This window comes from Staurois parvus, unplaced genomic scaffold (genome assembly GCF_062004578.1).
Source record: "Staurois parvus isolate SC_StPar_1 unplaced genomic scaffold, SC_StPar_1.0 ptg000004l, whole genome shotgun sequence".
NCBI classification, from domain to species: Eukaryota; Metazoa; Chordata; class Amphibia; order Anura; family Ranidae; genus Staurois; species Staurois parvus.
In genome coordinates, this window is record NW_028317800.1 from 4,215,001 (window position 1) to 4,233,111 (window position 18,111).

An 18,111-nucleotide genomic window follows, 5' to 3' on the forward strand; every position below is an offset into this window, starting at 1 on the left:
GCTTGTCAGTCACTAGTAAATTTCACATAACAGAGTTTTTGCTCCTTGATAAATTGGTCTTTTGCTCATTTTTCTTCACTGTCAGTGGTTTGAAGAAAAGCAGCAGCAATTTGAGAATCTAGATCAACATCTTAGGAAACTACACGCCAATGTTGAAGCCTTGGTGTGCCACCGCAAAGGTTTGTGTGATTGTGTATGCAGAATGTTTAATATGTCTGTGTTATTACCTTCACCCCCTTTTTTCTCCCTTGTTTTTTCTGCCTTTCTTTTCCCTTCACTTTCTCTGTCCCACCTTCTCCCACCTTTCTTTTTTCTATACTACAAATTGCATTCTGTCCCCCCTTCTTCTTCTTCTTCTTCTTCATGCTACATACTTTCCCCTTTCTGTCCCTTCACCTCACCCCCATTTTAACCACTTCCAGTCCGTCTGCCCGGATTGTACTGCGGACGTCGCTCTGGCTGTACCAACACGGGGTCTCCCTGAAACACAAACTCCTCCCCCACGACCGCTGTGTCCACCGGTATTCAGGACCATGTGATCATGTGATAGCTATGCGATCACATGATCACAATGTCAGCAAAGCTGTTATGAATCTATCTGAATTCTCTTCCTGGTGAGCTGTGATTGACCAACAGTTCTCACATGGTATAGGGTGCTGTGATTGGTCCATGTACCGTGTGATTAGGTATAGCCGATCACAAATCACTATTTTGAACTGTCAGTAACTTAACCCATTCATGACTGTTCAAAGCAAGCAATTTTTTTTTTTTTCTTTTTCTTCTGCAATGCAAAGTGTTTAAAAAAAAAAAAAAATTCCTTGATCAACACCCCCCTCCAGAATTATGGGGGGGGGGCGAAATGGGGAAAATCTGTAGAGAGGAAAAAAGGGACAGAATGCAATGTGGAGTATAGAAAAGAGATGTGAGAAGGTGGGACAGAGAGTCAATGGAGGAGTCTTACTATGATAGCATTAAACTACTGATGACAGTATTAAAAAATTTTATTTTATTTTTTTTTTACTATTTGCCATCCACATGCCTGCAATGTGCGGGCGAGCGGCGGCTCTGGAGAAAGCGATGTACCCTTACGCCACTTTCTATTTCCGGGTGTATGCATGCGTGCGCTCCCCACTGCCCCCCGTCGGTCCAGGGAGAGAAGAGCAAACACCACACTGAGTAAAAGCACTACATTTTACACACACGTTAGATTAGTAAATTTAAACCTTTGATCACCCTGCCACCGAGCCAGTGCCATTAGTACAGTGTCGGTATATAGAATTTTTCACTGTATTACTGCCACTAGTGACATCAGATAGCATCAGGGTCAGTTAGCGCCCCTCCCAGCCAGGGTCATTTAGCGTTAGAATGCCTGCACACTATTGCACTCGTGCTATAGGTCGCTGAACATCCCCATTAATAATATAGTGTTTGTATGGATCATTATATTGATCACGAACAGAACTATACTAGTGCCTCCTTAGTATAGTGTCCCCAAAAACGCAGTGTTGGCAGGATCATCCCTGTTTGCTGCCAGCACTAGCGTTTAGCCCCTTCACTGTTTTTCATGGAAGATTTGCATAAGTTGATTGTGGGCCAACGCAATCTATATGCACAACAATACATCTCCGCTCACCCAAATTCAGCTCTTGCCAGACAATTCGCGTGGTAACCTATCATGGTTTTCGAATCTAAAACTTCTTTTGGCCTAACCCTCAGTATGGGCATTACAAAATGGAATGAATTGTGATCATATTGGTCCACAGACCCGGTTTATTATATGTCCATGTTCTCTGCTGGTACATATGCCCAGAAAGGAACAGCAATGTACTAGTGTGACGGGAGTCACTTTGGGTGGAGGGCCCATGGAACACATCCCCCTTCAGAGAGGTGGGGAGACCTCTGTCTCAGCTCCACATATCCCTCTTATGTGTAAGTCACCCTGTGCCTGTTAGGGGTACAGGGTGGAATGTCCTGCTATTGTGTAGACATGTATAGGTGGGGGTTGCTCATTGTTCACTGCCATGAGGCTGCATCCCATTGTTCTATTGTGTCTGGCTTGGGAGCAAACTATTATGGGATGTATGTGTTTGTGCATTGGCTTGGTGGGGGGTGTTTCTGGTCGCCCTCCCCCCTGATGGGACTGCCTGCTGATGTGTTTCCTGTTACTGAGTGTGTATTTTCCTGCCCTGTGTATATATCTTGTATCTATGTTAAAATAAAGCAGTCTATCTCCTGGAATCCTTCAAGTCTGGTGCTGTCCTCTTGTATGGTCAGCAGTGGTGTCCGTGGATCTGTGTTCGGACAGGGAAGTGGGAGTCTAATGGAAATACCTTAGTGCAGAGTCGGGATCCGGTTCCGTTACAACTAGTATGTCGCTGGACTTTGGTTATACCGGTATGATGCCTGCAGCAGACCACTCTATTAACACAGTCCAGCCTCCTTCCATATACTTTACCCTGGTCCTCTTTGTTCAGTGGTGTCTTATGGTATTACGATATAGGGCTGTTGGTTTGTAAGCGTGTCCAATATGATGATTTTCCTGTATAATCAGAGAAAATTATCCCAGCTCAGCCTAACAAGCAGTATTTGAGGTGCTCCTTTGGACTTAGAAGAGGTGTTTAGAACTCCAGGTGGAATGTTCTTTCCGTTTTTTGGATTGGTCTAGGTAGATGTCAGAACTCCATGCTTCCTGCCATAAAGGTAAAATGGGGTGATGACAAGATCTAAGATTTTAGGCCATTTTTTAGTCCTGTTGCACAAGGAGTAGAAAATGTTGAGTTTTTTTTACTGATCTGAAATTAGATGCATTGTTGTCTATGGGACAAGGCACACAGCTGAGTAAAGATCAGTAATACAGCATTGAGTACAGAGTTGTAAAACAAAATTAGAAACTTTTTCATTCGAGTGAGGTAACTTGCTTGCATATGTGTGTCTACTCATCTATAAACGTGTTTACGTAAGTGTTACAAAACTGGAAATGAATTTTTACTCATCTTTATGCTTACACAGCTTCACCTTTTATTTGCCTATACTAAGCATTACTCAGGTCTATATACACAGTTTGTACTCGGGGACTGTCAAGTTCCTGAGTAAATATCAGTAAATTATGATGTCTGTGTGCAAGGGACCTTAGGTGGGGCATTGGTTTAGGGTGGTACCGTTGTCTCTAGCTGACATTGTAGGTTCTGCATCCCTTGCCTTTCGGGACCTGTATGGTTGATGTTGGTCTTTGACTGGTAAGGTTAAGATATACAGATGTCAGGTGTGTTGTTTTTTTTTTTTTTTTATTTATTTGATGAATGCCATTGGTCATGCTTTACTGTGTTTGTCCATGGCTGGCTGTGCTGTAGGTCTCTCTAGGCCAGGGACATTAAAAATATGGCATCTACCTACAGGAAGCCTTTCATTTCAATATTTTTTTGTTTGCTCTAGCGCTGGGTAGCATTCTACAGCCAGTTCAGTTACGAACATGAGTTGGGTTCAGTTTACAGCCCTGTCTAACAAATTGTCCCTGCTATAAGTTCTCAGTTTTTCCCATTTAGCTTTGCACTGCATATGTTGTCAGTATATAAGATGCTATATATTTGTGTACCCTTCTTGAGTAGTTTCAGGAACAGGCCAGCTACCTCTCAGAGACTTGTAAAGGGATAGTGCACCTTAACCAAAGTACTGCCTATGGAGTTAAGGGGTGTCTGTGGGAAGAAAATAAACTGTGTGCTCTGACTAAAGTTGAATGATGTCCTTGCTATAGGTGTAGGCTATTTGTGTACCTCATAGAGCCTGGCTGGAATAATCCCAGGATGTTGCTAGGACATTGCTAAGTGAGGCCTAGTCAAAACTGCTCACCCCCACTATCTCAGGAGTGCGCTTTTTCTCTGGTTCAGACCCCCTCACATGCTCTCTCTTGATGTAGTAGCTCTGAGTTCACTACTGTGATGGAGGTGAGCAGTAATGACTGGACCTCACTAAGCAACGTCCTGGAAGTATTCTGGTCAGGTTTTGTGAGGTATGTAAATGGCCTACACCTATAGCAGGGGCATTATTCAACTTTAGTCAGAGTTTCACAGTTTGTTTTTATCTAGAGACATCCCTCATCTATATAGGCAGTTTTTTGGTAAAGGTGAACTAACCCTTTAAATGTCCACAAAACCGGTGAATATATTTCCATGCTTTGTATTGTGGACATAAATCATGATGTAGCTGTGTGGGTGCAATGGTTTTACATTAAAACATCTCAGCTTTTCCAGAAGACGTTATGCTGTGTAAGGAAAGTGAAAATATTTTAACTAAATAGTAATATTATTGAGAATACTGTCTTGCCAAGGTTTGTATATTGATCAGGTCTGTTGATCTACAGATCTATTTAGTTTGTAGCATATTGTTTGGCCTATTTATTAGGTGTTTGTAGAGAGCATTCTGAGGATTTACAGTGTGTCATTGGCCAAGACTTGCTCCACATTTTTTTTTTTTTTTTTTGATCGCATTTATAATAGATAACACACAAAAAATATATAGAGGTTCTTTCCCCCACACCATCTAAATGTAAAAAGAATAGTTTGGCTAGTGATGCACTTGCACATCGAAGCATGTAGGGAGGAACAGTGTCCTGTGAGTTAACACAAACATGGACTAGTTCTTTGCTGAACATCCTATTGAAAATAGTTGTAGGTAATCGTGTCAAACCTCACAGTGGGCAATGAACTCTCAGTCAAGCAGACTACCTTGCAGAATGGTGATAGTTATCTAATTAGTATCCGCACATGACTGGTCCTTTATATATCTAGAAAAATATGTTTGTCATGTTTATAAATATAATCAACTACAGTTGTATGTATTCTTATCTTATAGAGCTGTCCGCTAACACAGCTGCATTTGCAAAGAGTGCTGCTATGCTGGGCAATTCTGAGGACCACACAGCCCTATCCAGAGCACTGTCCCAGCTTGCCGAGGTAGAAGAAAAGATTGACCAGTTACATCAGGAGCAGGCGTTTGCTGACTTCTTTGTGTTTTCAGAACTTTTAAGTGACTATATTCGACTTATTGCTGCTGTGAAAGTAAGTTTTTTGTTACTAAATTATTTTGTTCTGTTTTATACTGAATTCAGAAACCCCAAATACAGTATATGCAGTTTTAAAAACATACAGCAAAGGGAAAAGATTAAAAAGACATATGCAGCCACCACATGTAAGGATTGGTAAGCCTCAAAATAAAAAAAAACATACTCTGTCACTAGCATTATTAAAGAATGTCAACCCAAAATTTTATATTTCTGACATGTGCCTACTGTACCAAGTGCAGTGTGCAGAAGGAGGGTGTCAAAAGATGCTGTAAATCTAAGATGCTTTCAGAAACAGAAGAGTTAATAGTTTATTTTTGTTAGCTAACAAAATGGAAAGTAAATGAACAGAAATCAAATCAATATTTGATGTGACCACCCATTGCCTTCAAAATGGCTTGACTTCTTCTAGGCACACTTGCAAACAGTTTTTGAAGGAACTCCGCAGGAAGGTTGTTCACAACATCTTGGAGAACTAACCACCGATCTTATGTGGCTGTAGGCTGCCTCAAATCCTTCTATCTTCATGTAATCCCAGACATACTTGATGTTGAGATAAGGGCTCTGTGGGGACCAAACCATCACTTCCAGGACTCCTTGTTCTTTACACTGAAAAAATTTTTTTTTTAATGACATTGCCTGTATGTTTGAGGTTGTTGTCTTGGTGAAGAATAAATTTGGAGTCAATCACATGCCTCCCTGATGGTATGGCATGCTTAACCACTTGCCCTCCAGAGTATTTACCCCCTTTCCTGACCAGGCCATTTTTTGCGATACAACGCTGCATTACTTTAACTGACAATTGTGCGGTCATGCAATGCTGCACCCAATTATGTCCTTCTTCCTTTTTTTTTTTTTTTTTTTTTTTTTTTTTTTTCTTTTCCCACAAATGGAGCTTTCTTTCAGTGGTATTTGATCACCTCTGCATTTTTATTTTTTGTGCTATAAACAAAAGACTGAACCTTTTTTAAAAAAAAAAAAAAATTTTTGACTCTTTGCCATAAAACCTATCCAGTAAAAAACTTTTTAAAAATCACATTTCTTTATAAATTTAGGCCAAAATGTATTCTGCTACATGTCTTTACCAAAACAAAAATCCCAATACGTGTAAATTAATTGGTTTACATGAAAGTTGTAGCATTTACAAGTGTGTGTGTTTGTGTTTTTTTTTATACTAGTAATGGCAGCGATCAGCGACTTATAGCAGGACTGCTTCAGGCATTCTGACACTGGGGGGGGGGGGGACTAACTGCCACTGACATCCCAATGACACTAATACAGTGATCTGTGCTAATAAAAAGCACAGACACTGTACTAATGACACTGGGCAGGATCTGGGGCGATCAAGGGGTTAACTGTGTGCTGTGTTTTGTTTTACAAAATGTGTTGTGTGTGTTTTATTATACAGAATTTATTAGTGCCAACAGTTTGCTCAGCGCTTTACAAAATAAAGGGAGACAATACAGCAACAATACCGTTCAATACATGAGGGTTAGTAGGGCCCTGCTCCTTGGCATGTACAATTTTTTACTAGGCAAACATGCTGCTGTGTATTTCTCTGCTGAGGTGTTGCACAGCAGCATGTTACTGCTGGCAGGAGAGAGACCTATGTTTACACACAGGTCTCTCCCCTGTCCGTGTAACTTGCCGATCGCTGGCGGAGAATCTCTGGCCAGGACCCGGTGATTGACATCCGCAGCCGCCAGTGGCGTGGGTAGGGTGGGGCGTGCACCCTACCCGGAAACACAAATCACGTATATATACTTGACTTTGCACTGCATTGCCGTCCTGTAGCAGTACTTCTGCTATAGTGTGGGGGGAAAGAGGTTAAGTATCTGCCTTTATCTCAGCATTGACACTATTGTTCCTGACCAAATCTCCAACTATGTACATTTCCCCTCCCCCTCTCTTTTTCTATTCTTAGTGTGAGTCATGTGACACAATGTACCCCAGCAGACCCTACTCATCTCACTCTTGAGTACATAAACCGGGTCTTCATGAGGTTGCCATGTTCTCTGTATAGCGTTTGGTTTGTGTAATGCTGACACACATTGTTTGAAATGTCATCTTTCTCCTCATGCTACTATGTATGTCTATTACAAGTATATCTTCTATGAAAATATGGAACGGTAAAATGTGCATTTTGGAGATTGAGTGAGTTTGGTTGATTACCATTGCAGGGAGTTTTTGATCAAAGAATGAAATGTTGGCAAAAATGGCAGGATGCTCAAGTTAACCTACAGAAGAAACGAGAGGCAGAAGCCAAGCTACAGATTGCCAACAAACCTGACAAGCTCCAGCAAGCAAAAGATGAAATTAAAGAGGTACATATAATTGGTTAGGATTACAGTTGTCCAGGTTAGTCTTGTTCTGAAACACATTCATATTTACTCTCTAATAAAATAGCCATTCACCTACTTCTACACCAGTCTGCCTTGCAATAATTGTGGCTGTGATCCTTACAGATCTATGCATAATAAAACAGTCACCGCAATGTTATCTAGTGTTCACTCTGAACTGTAGCACAGAGGATCTGAAGAACATAGACATGCTGTGCCATGAACTGCATAATGTTAAATAGCGCACTGCCTGGATTCATTCAACAAGTAATTCAATAGGAGGCCTGTGGCCTGATGCAGGCTTCTCTGTTGCTTGAATAGCATAGTATTCTATTGAGAGGGTTGACTACTATAAGTTGTCCTTCAATATGTGTAGTCTGTTATGTACAAGACTAGCCAGCAGCACCAGATTATACCAGTTAGCATTCTGTATTTTGAGAAATAAAAAGCTAAGGGCTAGCATTGTTTAACCAGAATGGAGTAGTGGAAAAAACCATTGTTTCGACAGTCTTTTTTTTTTTTTTTTTTTTTTTTTGTTTGTTTTTTTTTCTCTCAATACTGCTTAAAATACCAATTATTGTATGTACTAAATGGAATTTGTTGATGCCTTTTGTGTAGCCAACCTTTTTAATATGATCAGCGACCCTTGTCTTAGCTCTTGCAATGCAAAATGTTTTAAAAATGTATTTTTTGATCATTTCTTCCCTATGCTTCATGAAGGAGATTGAAGAGGTAGGAAATATTTAGATAATAGTCTGTGGGACTAATGTGTCGTGATATTCTGTACCAGCATCCCCCACAAAAAGGGGGAGCTTTTAAGGTACCCAATAAAATGATTTCATTCTGTTTCATACATCTGTCTAAAAAATCTAAATTTATTTATAAACCATTTTTATCAAAGTACAGCAATAAAATATTTTGTACAGCACAACTTTATGCATGTAACACCCTCATATTCCATCAATCTATAATATGTAGTCAATAAAGTATTGTATATACTATAGTAAGTTGCTGTTTACGATTGGATATCCAATTCTCTGTTTCATATACTGTATATAATCTATTCGATTCTGCAAGTGATGGAGGCTGTGCAATTTGAGTGCACATTCTAACATAACTTATAGTGGTTGTAAACCTCAGACATAAAATCTGAACAAAGCGCATCATTCTATACTGTGTACTTGGCTCTATCCAAAGAACTGAGTGTGATTTCTCTCTGCTGCCTTGTTCCTCTGTTATCTGCATGAGCCACTTCTGACAGATTTTTCATTGGTGACTAGGGAGAAGAGCTCCAGGACACAGTCTATGATTGACAGCCACATCTGTGCATGTGCTCTGTGTACTGTGAGGAGGGAGGTGTAACCCTACCAGTGTGAGACTTCAGATCCCCTCCTCCTGTTTTTCAGAGCTAAGAGATACTGTGTAAAATGTGTGTTTTGGAAGACTTTAGAGGACAGATGGCTGTAGATATACAACTTATGTAGGAGGATTTGATTCATCTGTGCATCATCTGAGGCTAGTAACTTCACTGGTTATATGTAAGGGTTTACAACCGCTTTAAAGAATAAATCCATAACAAAGCATTACAACAGTCTGCCAATTGCCTGAGGAATGACTGCATGGGTCCATCGAGATGGACCAGTTCTAATGGTCACCACTCCAAGGTTTAGTCCTGTATACTGTATATATCACCAGAAAAATCAAATGTACTCATGTCCAAAAATGTTTTATTGATACTAATGCCTAAAGGGGGTTCATGTAACACAGCCTCTGATGGCTTGAATTATCAGATTGATGTCAATTGCGTGCCTGGTTCCAGCATTGCTCCGCAATCCACGTGGCAGCATTTTTAGACGGATGTATGAAATGGAATGCCAGAAATTTATCGGGTACCTTAAAAATCCCCTCCTTTTTTCTTTGGTTTGTGCAAGGAAAGGTTTAATTGTATGAATTGCTTGTAATGTAATATTTTTGGGCTAATCTTGCAGTATTTTGTTGTTACTGCCATTTTTCTTGCCTACAGTGTCTTGAAAAAGTATTCATACTCCTTGAAATTTTCCACATTTTGTCATGTTACAACTAAAAATGTAAATGTATTTTATTGGGAATTGTGAAGTGGAAGGAAAATTATATGGTTTTCAAGATTTTTTTTTTTTTAACAAATATCTGAAAAGTGTGGCGTGCATTTTTTGTATTCAGCCCCCCTGAGTCAATACTTTGTAGAACCACCTTTTAGCTACAATTATAGCTGCACGTCTTTTTGGGTATATCTCTACTAGCATTGCACATCTGGAAAGTGAAATTTTTGCCCATTCTTCTTTGAAAAATAGTCCAGCTCTGTCAGATGAGATTGAGAGCGTATGTGAACAGCAATTTTAAAGTCTTGCCACAGATTCTCAATTGGATTTAGGTCTGGACTTTGACTGGGCTATTCTAATACATGAATATGCTTTGATCTAAACCATTGCATTGTGGCTCTGGCTGTATGTTTAGGGTCATTGTCCTGCTGGAAGGTGAACCTCCGCCCCAGTCCCAAGTCTTTTGCAGACTCTAACAGGTATTCTTCTAAGATCACCTTGTATTTGGCTCCATCCATCTTCCCATCAACTCTGACCAGCTTCCCTGTGCCTGCTGAAGAAAAGCATCCCCACAACGTGATGCCACCTCCATGTTTCACGGTTGGGATGGGGTGTTCAGGGTGATGTGTAGTGTTAGTTTTACACCACACATAGCGTTTTGCTTTTAGGCCAAAAAGTAAAATTCTGGTCTCATCTGACCAGAGCACCTTCTTCCACATGTTTCCTGTGTCCTACACATGGCTTCTCACAAACTGCAAACAAGACTTCTTATGGCTTTCTTTCAACAATTGCTTTCTTGTCACTCTTCCATAAAGGCCAGATTTGTGGTGTGCACGACTAATAGTTGTCCTGTGGACAGATTCTCCCACCCGAGCTGTGGATCTCCGCAGCTCCTCCAGACTTACCATAGACCTTTTGGCTGCTTCTCTGATTAATGCTGTCCTTGCCCGGCCTGTCAGTTTAGGTGGGCGGCCATGTCTTTGGTAGGTTTGCAGTTGTGCCATACTCTTTCCATTTTCGGATGATGGATTAAACCGTACTCTGTGAGAAGTTCAAAGCTAGGGATATTTTTTTATAACCTAACCCTGTGTTAAAAATATCCACAACTTTATCCCTGACCTGTCTGGTGTGTTTCTTGGCCTTCATGATGCTGTTTGTTCAGTAATGATCTCTAACAAACCTCTGAGGGCTTCACAAAACAGCTGTATTTATACTGAGATTAAATTACACACAGGAGGACTCTATTTACTAATTAGGTGACTTCTGAAGGCAATTGGTTCCACTTGATTTTAGTTAGGGGTATCATAGTAAAAGGGGTTGAATACAAATGCACACCACAATTTTCAGAAATTTTATTTGTAAAACAATTTTGAAAATCATTTTCCTTCCACTTCACAATTATGTGCCACTTTTTGTGTTGGTCTATCACCATAAAATCCCAATAAAATACATATACGTTTTTGGTTGTAACATGACAAAATGTGGAAAATTTCAAGGGGTATGAATACTTTTTCAAGGCATTGTATGTAAAGCTTACATCATTTTGTAATAACCTAAAGGGTTTCTTTTTACAGTCAACATCTATATCTCATCTTTTATATTATGGGGTACACACTGGGGTTTTTTTCTGTTTTTTTTTTTTTTTTTTTTTAAACCGTTGCTGGTCTCATATTGGGAACTTTGCTCCGTTATGTTATAGTAGAAAGAGGTTTTGCTGTTTGATGCTTTTACATACCTTTTTAGTCATATAAAACATCCAATTTTTGTTTGCATTATGTGTTATTAGTACAGTTGTATGTGGTTTTTTTTTTTTTTTGTTCACTGTTTTATGTGTGTTCTGTAAATGTCGGTTGTTTGTGTATCCATGTGAAATTTGTTCTCTGAAATGGAACTAAAAGCTCCCTGTAAATCTGAACATAGCTTGTGTTTTTCATACAGTTCTAAATTAGGACTGCACTACAATGACATTCAACAAAAAATAAGGCCGGTATTGTGTATATACTACTTTTAAAAGATTCTCAGTTTTTAAAGTGTGGTGCTGCTGGTTTCCTCTTGAACATAATTGCTACCTTTTTATTAAACACATCTTCTGTTTATATATCTAGGTAAAATACTGACCTCCTTCTGGAAATGCTAGTGCCTGTCTTGTTGATACTTTGCTTACTTAGCTTAAATAACTTGAGTAATTGACCTGAAACAAGAATGCTGATCATGAGCTTTGCCCTTACTGGCTGCATACTTGTTGCAGCTCCATGATTCAGAATATATTAAGTCAAATTAGAAGACAGCCAGGCATCTAGGATTTTCAAAAGGATGTCAGCAAAAGCAGCCAATATATCACATTTACTATAGGATTCCATTAAAGCAATACAGGTACTGATGCATAAAAACTAAATAAATGCACCGCCATTGCTTTTCATATTCTAACAGAAATCTATAGCAGATGTACCCAAAATAGTCTACTTTATCCTTAAATGTGATTGAGAGCAGAGATGCCCAGAATATCACATACCAGTCCATGTCCAGTTGAAGAAAGGATCAGATGATATCTGAGAAGTGTCAATAGTTGTTTATCATAAACAAGGGGTGTGCAGTATTCCAGAGATCACAGGCAGTGTGGTTCCAGAATTTGTCTGCTGTCATGATGTAAATTCGTATTGTCAAGAAATCCATCTTGTGTCATAGACTCAGAAATAATCACCAGTTATTGTCCTCTGCAGTCATGTGAAAACACTAGAAAAAGAGGGAAAGGCAGCAGCTGCTAATGTTGTTTCTTTTTAAACTTTTCTTTTTTTAAGTGGGAAGCAAAAGTTCAACAAGGTGAACGGGATTTTGAGCAGATCTCTAAAACTATTCGGAAGGAAGTAGGCCGATTTGAGGTAAGTGCATATTTTATAGATGCATCAATATTACTAGTTGATATTACTGTAACTGTAAAGCTGTGTTTCAAACAGGGTGGATAAAAATCAATTTTTTAATCAAATTTTATTTTAATAAAATGCTTTTGGAGTAAAAATCTATCTAAAGATACATTAATAATTTAGTTTATTCAGCATGAAATGGAACTTGGATATATAGCATGAGGCTATACTGCAATATTTACATTTTTGGTAAACTCATTCAATGAATGCAAGTTGAGATAACATGCACTGCATTGATGCATTCACACAATTTCACAGTAACCATGAGAAAAAACATGAACTAAAATAGTTTGAATAGTTCTCCAACTATGTGTGACTAACCTACTAACCTAAAAATCGGTTCTGATATCGCAGTTTTACTAACCTGATCGCTGCTTATTCTGAAAAGGAAACCTTCATTTGGTTTGCAAATATTAAGGATTCTAACCATCAGCAAGAATGAGTCGGATTCCTTACATTTAAAGAGCACCTGTCATATTAGATCCATCAAGGCAGCACCTGTTAGCGGGCATCCACTCACCTGCTGCAGCCACATCCCTCACCTTGTTGTGTCACTGCCACATCACCAGCCATCCCATTAAAGTGAATGGGACTGTCGGTGAGTCAACAACGGGTCAGAAGAGGAGCCGCTGCAGGACAGAGATGACAGTTGTTTTAAAAATTATGATTTAAATCGAGCCTTTTCACTAGTGATTTAAATCAAATCCACCCTGGTTTTGAACGAACACTTACAAATACTCGTACAAACATTTGTATGAAAATTCTCTGTACATTCGATGATGGGTGCCTTTTAACATTTGATTATTGAATGAACGGAATTTCCCAAACGAAAACCACATACACTGTTAGGTCACATTAACATGAACTTTGCTCTCTGAAGAGCGATCCACATTTGGTTTGCTCCTCCAGAGAGCATTTAACAGCCAGTGCAAAGGTATTGAATTACTGCCTGCTTTTTAACCCCTTGAATCCCACACTAGTGAGCTGCGGTTCACTTACAACAAAATATCATGGCTGTTGTGTACAACTCGGCTGCTGCCTCTGTAGCTAAAGGGGGTAGGGGTTGGGGGAGTGGAAGAAGCATGGCTCAACCACAAGGTTTTACCTACCCCCACCTACGAGCCTCCTGTGAACATTCCCTTTAGGAATTTGAAAAATTCTCCATCTTGCGCCTTCACATTTTCTCATCTCTGCAGTTGGAAAAAACATCAGTTTGACCCCACCAACTATTAGAATTTTGTTTTGAAATTCTGCATTTTAAGAATGTCCTTTCGATTTTTCTACTAGTGTATGGCTAGCTTTAAGATGAGTGTTCAATAAGAGGATTTTTGTGCTTGATTACAGCCTTACATTTTATGTAAATGTAAAATCATAAACTTGTAAACACACCCTCTGTCCCTCACAATTCATACAACGCAGGCATTTATATTGTATGTATTAATACCTGGAATAAACACTTTGTGATCCTGCCAGTCCCCTCCACTATTCCTGGCTTCCTGAACTTTGCTGACCACATTAACCACAGTAGCATATTCATGTAACATTCTCTCCTTGCCTTGGGACCTACAGGGCACAACATTGACGCACAGCATGTGCCTGGAATCCTGTAGTCAACCAGTGATACATCGGACTGACAAAACCCCTCCCCAGCCCTGCAGAGTCTGATTGACAGTGGCTCCTGGCAGGAGTAACTTCCACTGCTGTAGAGATCAGCAGATAAGAGTATTAGTCCTAAGCCAGTCTTTGCTACTATTCCTCGAAGCTTAGGCAGGAAGAAGAGATGGCATTTTTGTGACTGCCAGTAAATTAGTCAAAAAATGTAGAATTGGCAACATTTTTTCCTTTTCATTTTGGATAGAGCAAGAGAGGGTTATAACCCCGTTTTTAGATATATTTTTTTTTTTCCCTGCCATCTGTATCCCATTGGGGAGATTTCCCTTCACTTTCCATCCTATAGCCAAACAGGAAGTGAGATGAAATCCCTGCAAATTAAGGGAATTCCTTGGGGACCCCAGGTCTCCAGAACTAGTGACCCCATTGGAAGATTTCCCCTCTATTACTGTTCTGGGAACAACTCAAAATTTGGGATTCTTTTACTTTCACTTTCAATGATAATGGTAAACAGGAGAAATAGGATGAGTCTCCTTAAGGGGGGGGGCACATACAGCAATAAAAACTGACAGGTGTTCTAATCCCTCTCCACTGTATTCAAAAATGAACAAAAACATTTTGCATTTAGTTATACTTTAAGACATTAATTGTTTTTATTAATATGGATTGTTTCATGAATATCTGCAGATGAATAAGTTTTCAATGCATGAAAAAGTACACTTAACAGAGAGATACACTTAAAGGTAGTCATATACTTGAATATACTATACATATACTCTATTAATTGCAGCTCAAACAAACTTCTCAGAGCTATGTTCGTTTATGTAGATCTGCCATTACGTTGTCAGAGTAGCTAAATGGAAAATTGGATACAAATTTCCTGCTCTTTGGACTGATTGTAATAGACACGAGCCTTGGGGAAATAACTTGTGTGACAAGGGCATATTCGTCCATTCCATGTCACAATTGCACAATATTTGAAACCTAGATTGTACTATCATTTGAAGCAGTGGTTCTCAACCTGGGGGTCATAAAAAATAGTGTAGCGCTCTTATCATATAAAGAAATATGTGCCAAATACACAATATAGAATCCTAAAATAAATAAATATATTGTAATCCTTCATAAATAATAATGAAAAACAGATATAATTAGTGCCAAACTAAAATCTATCACCCACTTAAAAAACACATACCCATATTTGATACAAATAGTGAGTGCCTGATAAACACAAGTGTATATAGTGCACACACACCTATATTAAACAAGAAAAATCCAAAGAAACTATATTCAGTTAGCCTTGGAGAAATAACTTGGGTGACAAGGGCATATTCGTCCATTCCATGTCACAATTGCACAATATTTGAAACCTAGATTGTACTATCATTTAAAGCAGTGGTTCTCAACCTGGGGGTCGAACGACCCTTTCACAGGGGTCGCCTAAGACCATCAGAAAACACATTTCTGATGTGTAAAGAGCAGCTACTGTGTTGAAAACAGCTACTGTGTTGAAAGCAGCAGTATTGAAGGTAAAACGACACTTCATGAATTATAATTACTGGGTAAACAATTTTATGGTTGGGGGTCACCACAACGTGAGGAACTGTATTAAAGGGTTGCGGCATTAGGAAGCTTGAGAACCACTGATTTAAAGGGTTAGTTCACCTTTTCCAAAAAAAAAGCCTATGCAGATAAGGGGCATCTGTAGGTAAAAACTGTGCAGCTTTGATTAAATTTTGAACAATAACCTTTGTATAGTTAGAGGCCATTTAGCTACCGCATGAAGCCTCACCTGAAGACTCCCAAGATGTTGCTAGGACAGGCCCAGCTATTACTGCTCACCTCTACTATAGCAGGAGTGAGCTCTGACTCTGAGCCCAGAACTATTAAATCAGGGGAATGAAAGCGCATGCGAGGGGGTCTGAGACAGAGAGAGCTCACTCCTGTGATGGTGAACAGTAATAGATGGGCCTGTCTGATCAATGTCCTAGCAACATTCTAGCTTACTTTTACCCCAGGCTTCATGAGGTATAAATTTGCCTACACCTATGCCAAGGGTATTATTCAACTTTGGCCAGACCTGCGCAATTTATTTATTTTACAGGCACCCCTTATCTTCATAGGCAGTTTTTCTGGTAACTGTGAATTAACCCTTTAAAATTGCTAGAAATGATGGAACCATAATGTGTTCTGATTTGTGTGGCAATCTCAGCCTACAGTGAGAGGGTTTTCTTGCATGTTAAAGATGGGAAATTGGATTATTTCATGCTTCAGCATAACTTTTTAAATACCTGTACACTTGTCTGTTTTCATTCAACTCTAAAAGAAAAAAAATCCTGTTTTTTGTTTGTTTTTCTTTTGCAGAAAGATCGAGTGAAAGACTTCAAAACAGTTATTATCAAGTATTTAGAATCTTTAGTACAAACACAGCAACAGGTAAATTGGAAACACAAATATTCAGGTTAATGCTGGTGGTTTTCTGCCTTTGTGTGTACTGTAGGGCACCGAAGTTTATCCATAAACAATGAAGAAAGCCTCTTGTGTGTTGTGGGATAAGCTAGAAGTCCATGTCATCACAGTGGGGAGGGGTGGGAAAGCTTTTTACCACAGTGATGTCACTGGGTTTACACCAAATGACATGGATGAGCCGATTTTACTTTAAGGCTGAATTTCCACAACTCCTTTTTTTAAAGTGGAAATCACAGTGATACTAAATGCCGTTTTATTTAACCAAGAAAAAAATAGTTTATACTCACCTGCTCTGTGAGGTACCTTACCACCTCATCTGTCAGTCCCCTGCTGGCGATGTCACCTTCTCCCTCTTCCAGCTGCCACTTTAGCAAGATGTCTGTTAAGGAAGAACCCATGCATGTGTGCTCTTGAGCCAGGCTGTGTGAGTCCATAGACACACTCGGTGCCAGTACACCATGCCCACTCCCTCGTCACAGGAGATTTTAGTGTGCTCACATGATCTGTTAGCTCCTGCTCCCCTATATCCAGTGCAGTGGATGCTGACACAGGGGAGAGCCACAGCTTACAGATCACACTGAAGCTGATTTAAACAAAAATATTAAACGTAATTTATAGAGCACTATTGTATAAACGGGCAGCATTGGTATGAGGATGATAAAGAAAGGGGTTTTTAATCTTTAAGTATTTAGTGGCCATACCGTTACCATCAGTTTACTTGGCTTTTATTGCCACCTACAATATAGTTGATTCCCATTTTCAAGTCAACAGATGAGCAGTAAGGTAGTGGAAGTGGATTACCAGTGGAGAACCAGTCAAAAGGCATTTCTTATTAAAATCACTTGAAACTAGGAAACCATAGTAAATGTGAGGTACAGGTAACTGGCTGAAAGTGGATGGGAAGCTTCAAAATCAACAAAATGTGGCCAGCATTATAAAATTGCCTAGCATATGGCCTCAAGTCACTGGGCTCTCCTAAATCCTCTTCCTAACAATAACAATTGTTAATGCCAAATAACAGGTTGCATTCAACAGAGCCTTATCTTGTTTTGTCAGTTTTGTAAATATGGTTAGCAAATTATACATTTTTATTTTGTTTATGATCCCAAGACATGTAGAAAAATTAGATACAAGTAAGTGTCCTTGGAAGAACAAGTTACTTCCTTGAACAGAATGTGTAATGACATCAGGAAAACTTCACATGACATTTCCTTGCTTCTCTAGCTGTGAAAGAAATCTTGGCTTGCAGCTAGCTACACACTGCTTTTCCTTTTTCATGTAGAAAGGCTTTTGTATAACTGAAATTTTCAGTGACAACAAAAAAAGTAGTAAATACATGTGTATAATGAAGGAATCCTACAAATGCCTACATGCAACTTAAAGTCGACCTTCCCAACCCCCTCCCTGCAGCTTCCAAGATGACAGTGCCAGGGACCCACATATGTCACAAGAATCGGCTGTGTAAAGCCAGCGCTGGATTCCAGGAGCTAAGTACCTAATTTTTAAAAGTCAGCAGCTACAATATTGGTGGCTGCTGACTTTTTAAAAATGTTTTCTTAAACATAAAGGTAAAATTCCTCTTAAGTCGTACTGAAATGTATTCAGGGATTCTGTAAACCAGCATCATTCTAATTACC

The 18,111-nt window shown here is 39.4% G+C and overlaps 1 protein-coding gene across 2 annotated transcripts in view; it reads left to right on the plus strand.

The window, feature by feature from the left end:
• Positions 1–18,111, plus strand: part of SNX2 (sorting nexin 2) — an 80,064-nt gene that overhangs the window by 60,270 nt on the left and 1,683 nt on the right. For both annotated transcript variants that reach the window (XM_089674761.1, XM_089674770.1), the window contains 5 exons: positions 86–179; positions 4,849–5,054; positions 7,237–7,380; positions 12,272–12,352; positions 16,370–16,441. In XM_089674761.1, coding sequence (XP_089530887.1) covers positions 86–179; positions 4,849–5,054; positions 7,237–7,380; positions 12,272–12,352; positions 16,370–16,441 — 597 coding nt within the window. The remainder of the gene's footprint in view (positions 1–85; positions 180–4,848; positions 5,055–7,236; positions 7,381–12,271; positions 12,353–16,369; positions 16,442–18,111) is intronic.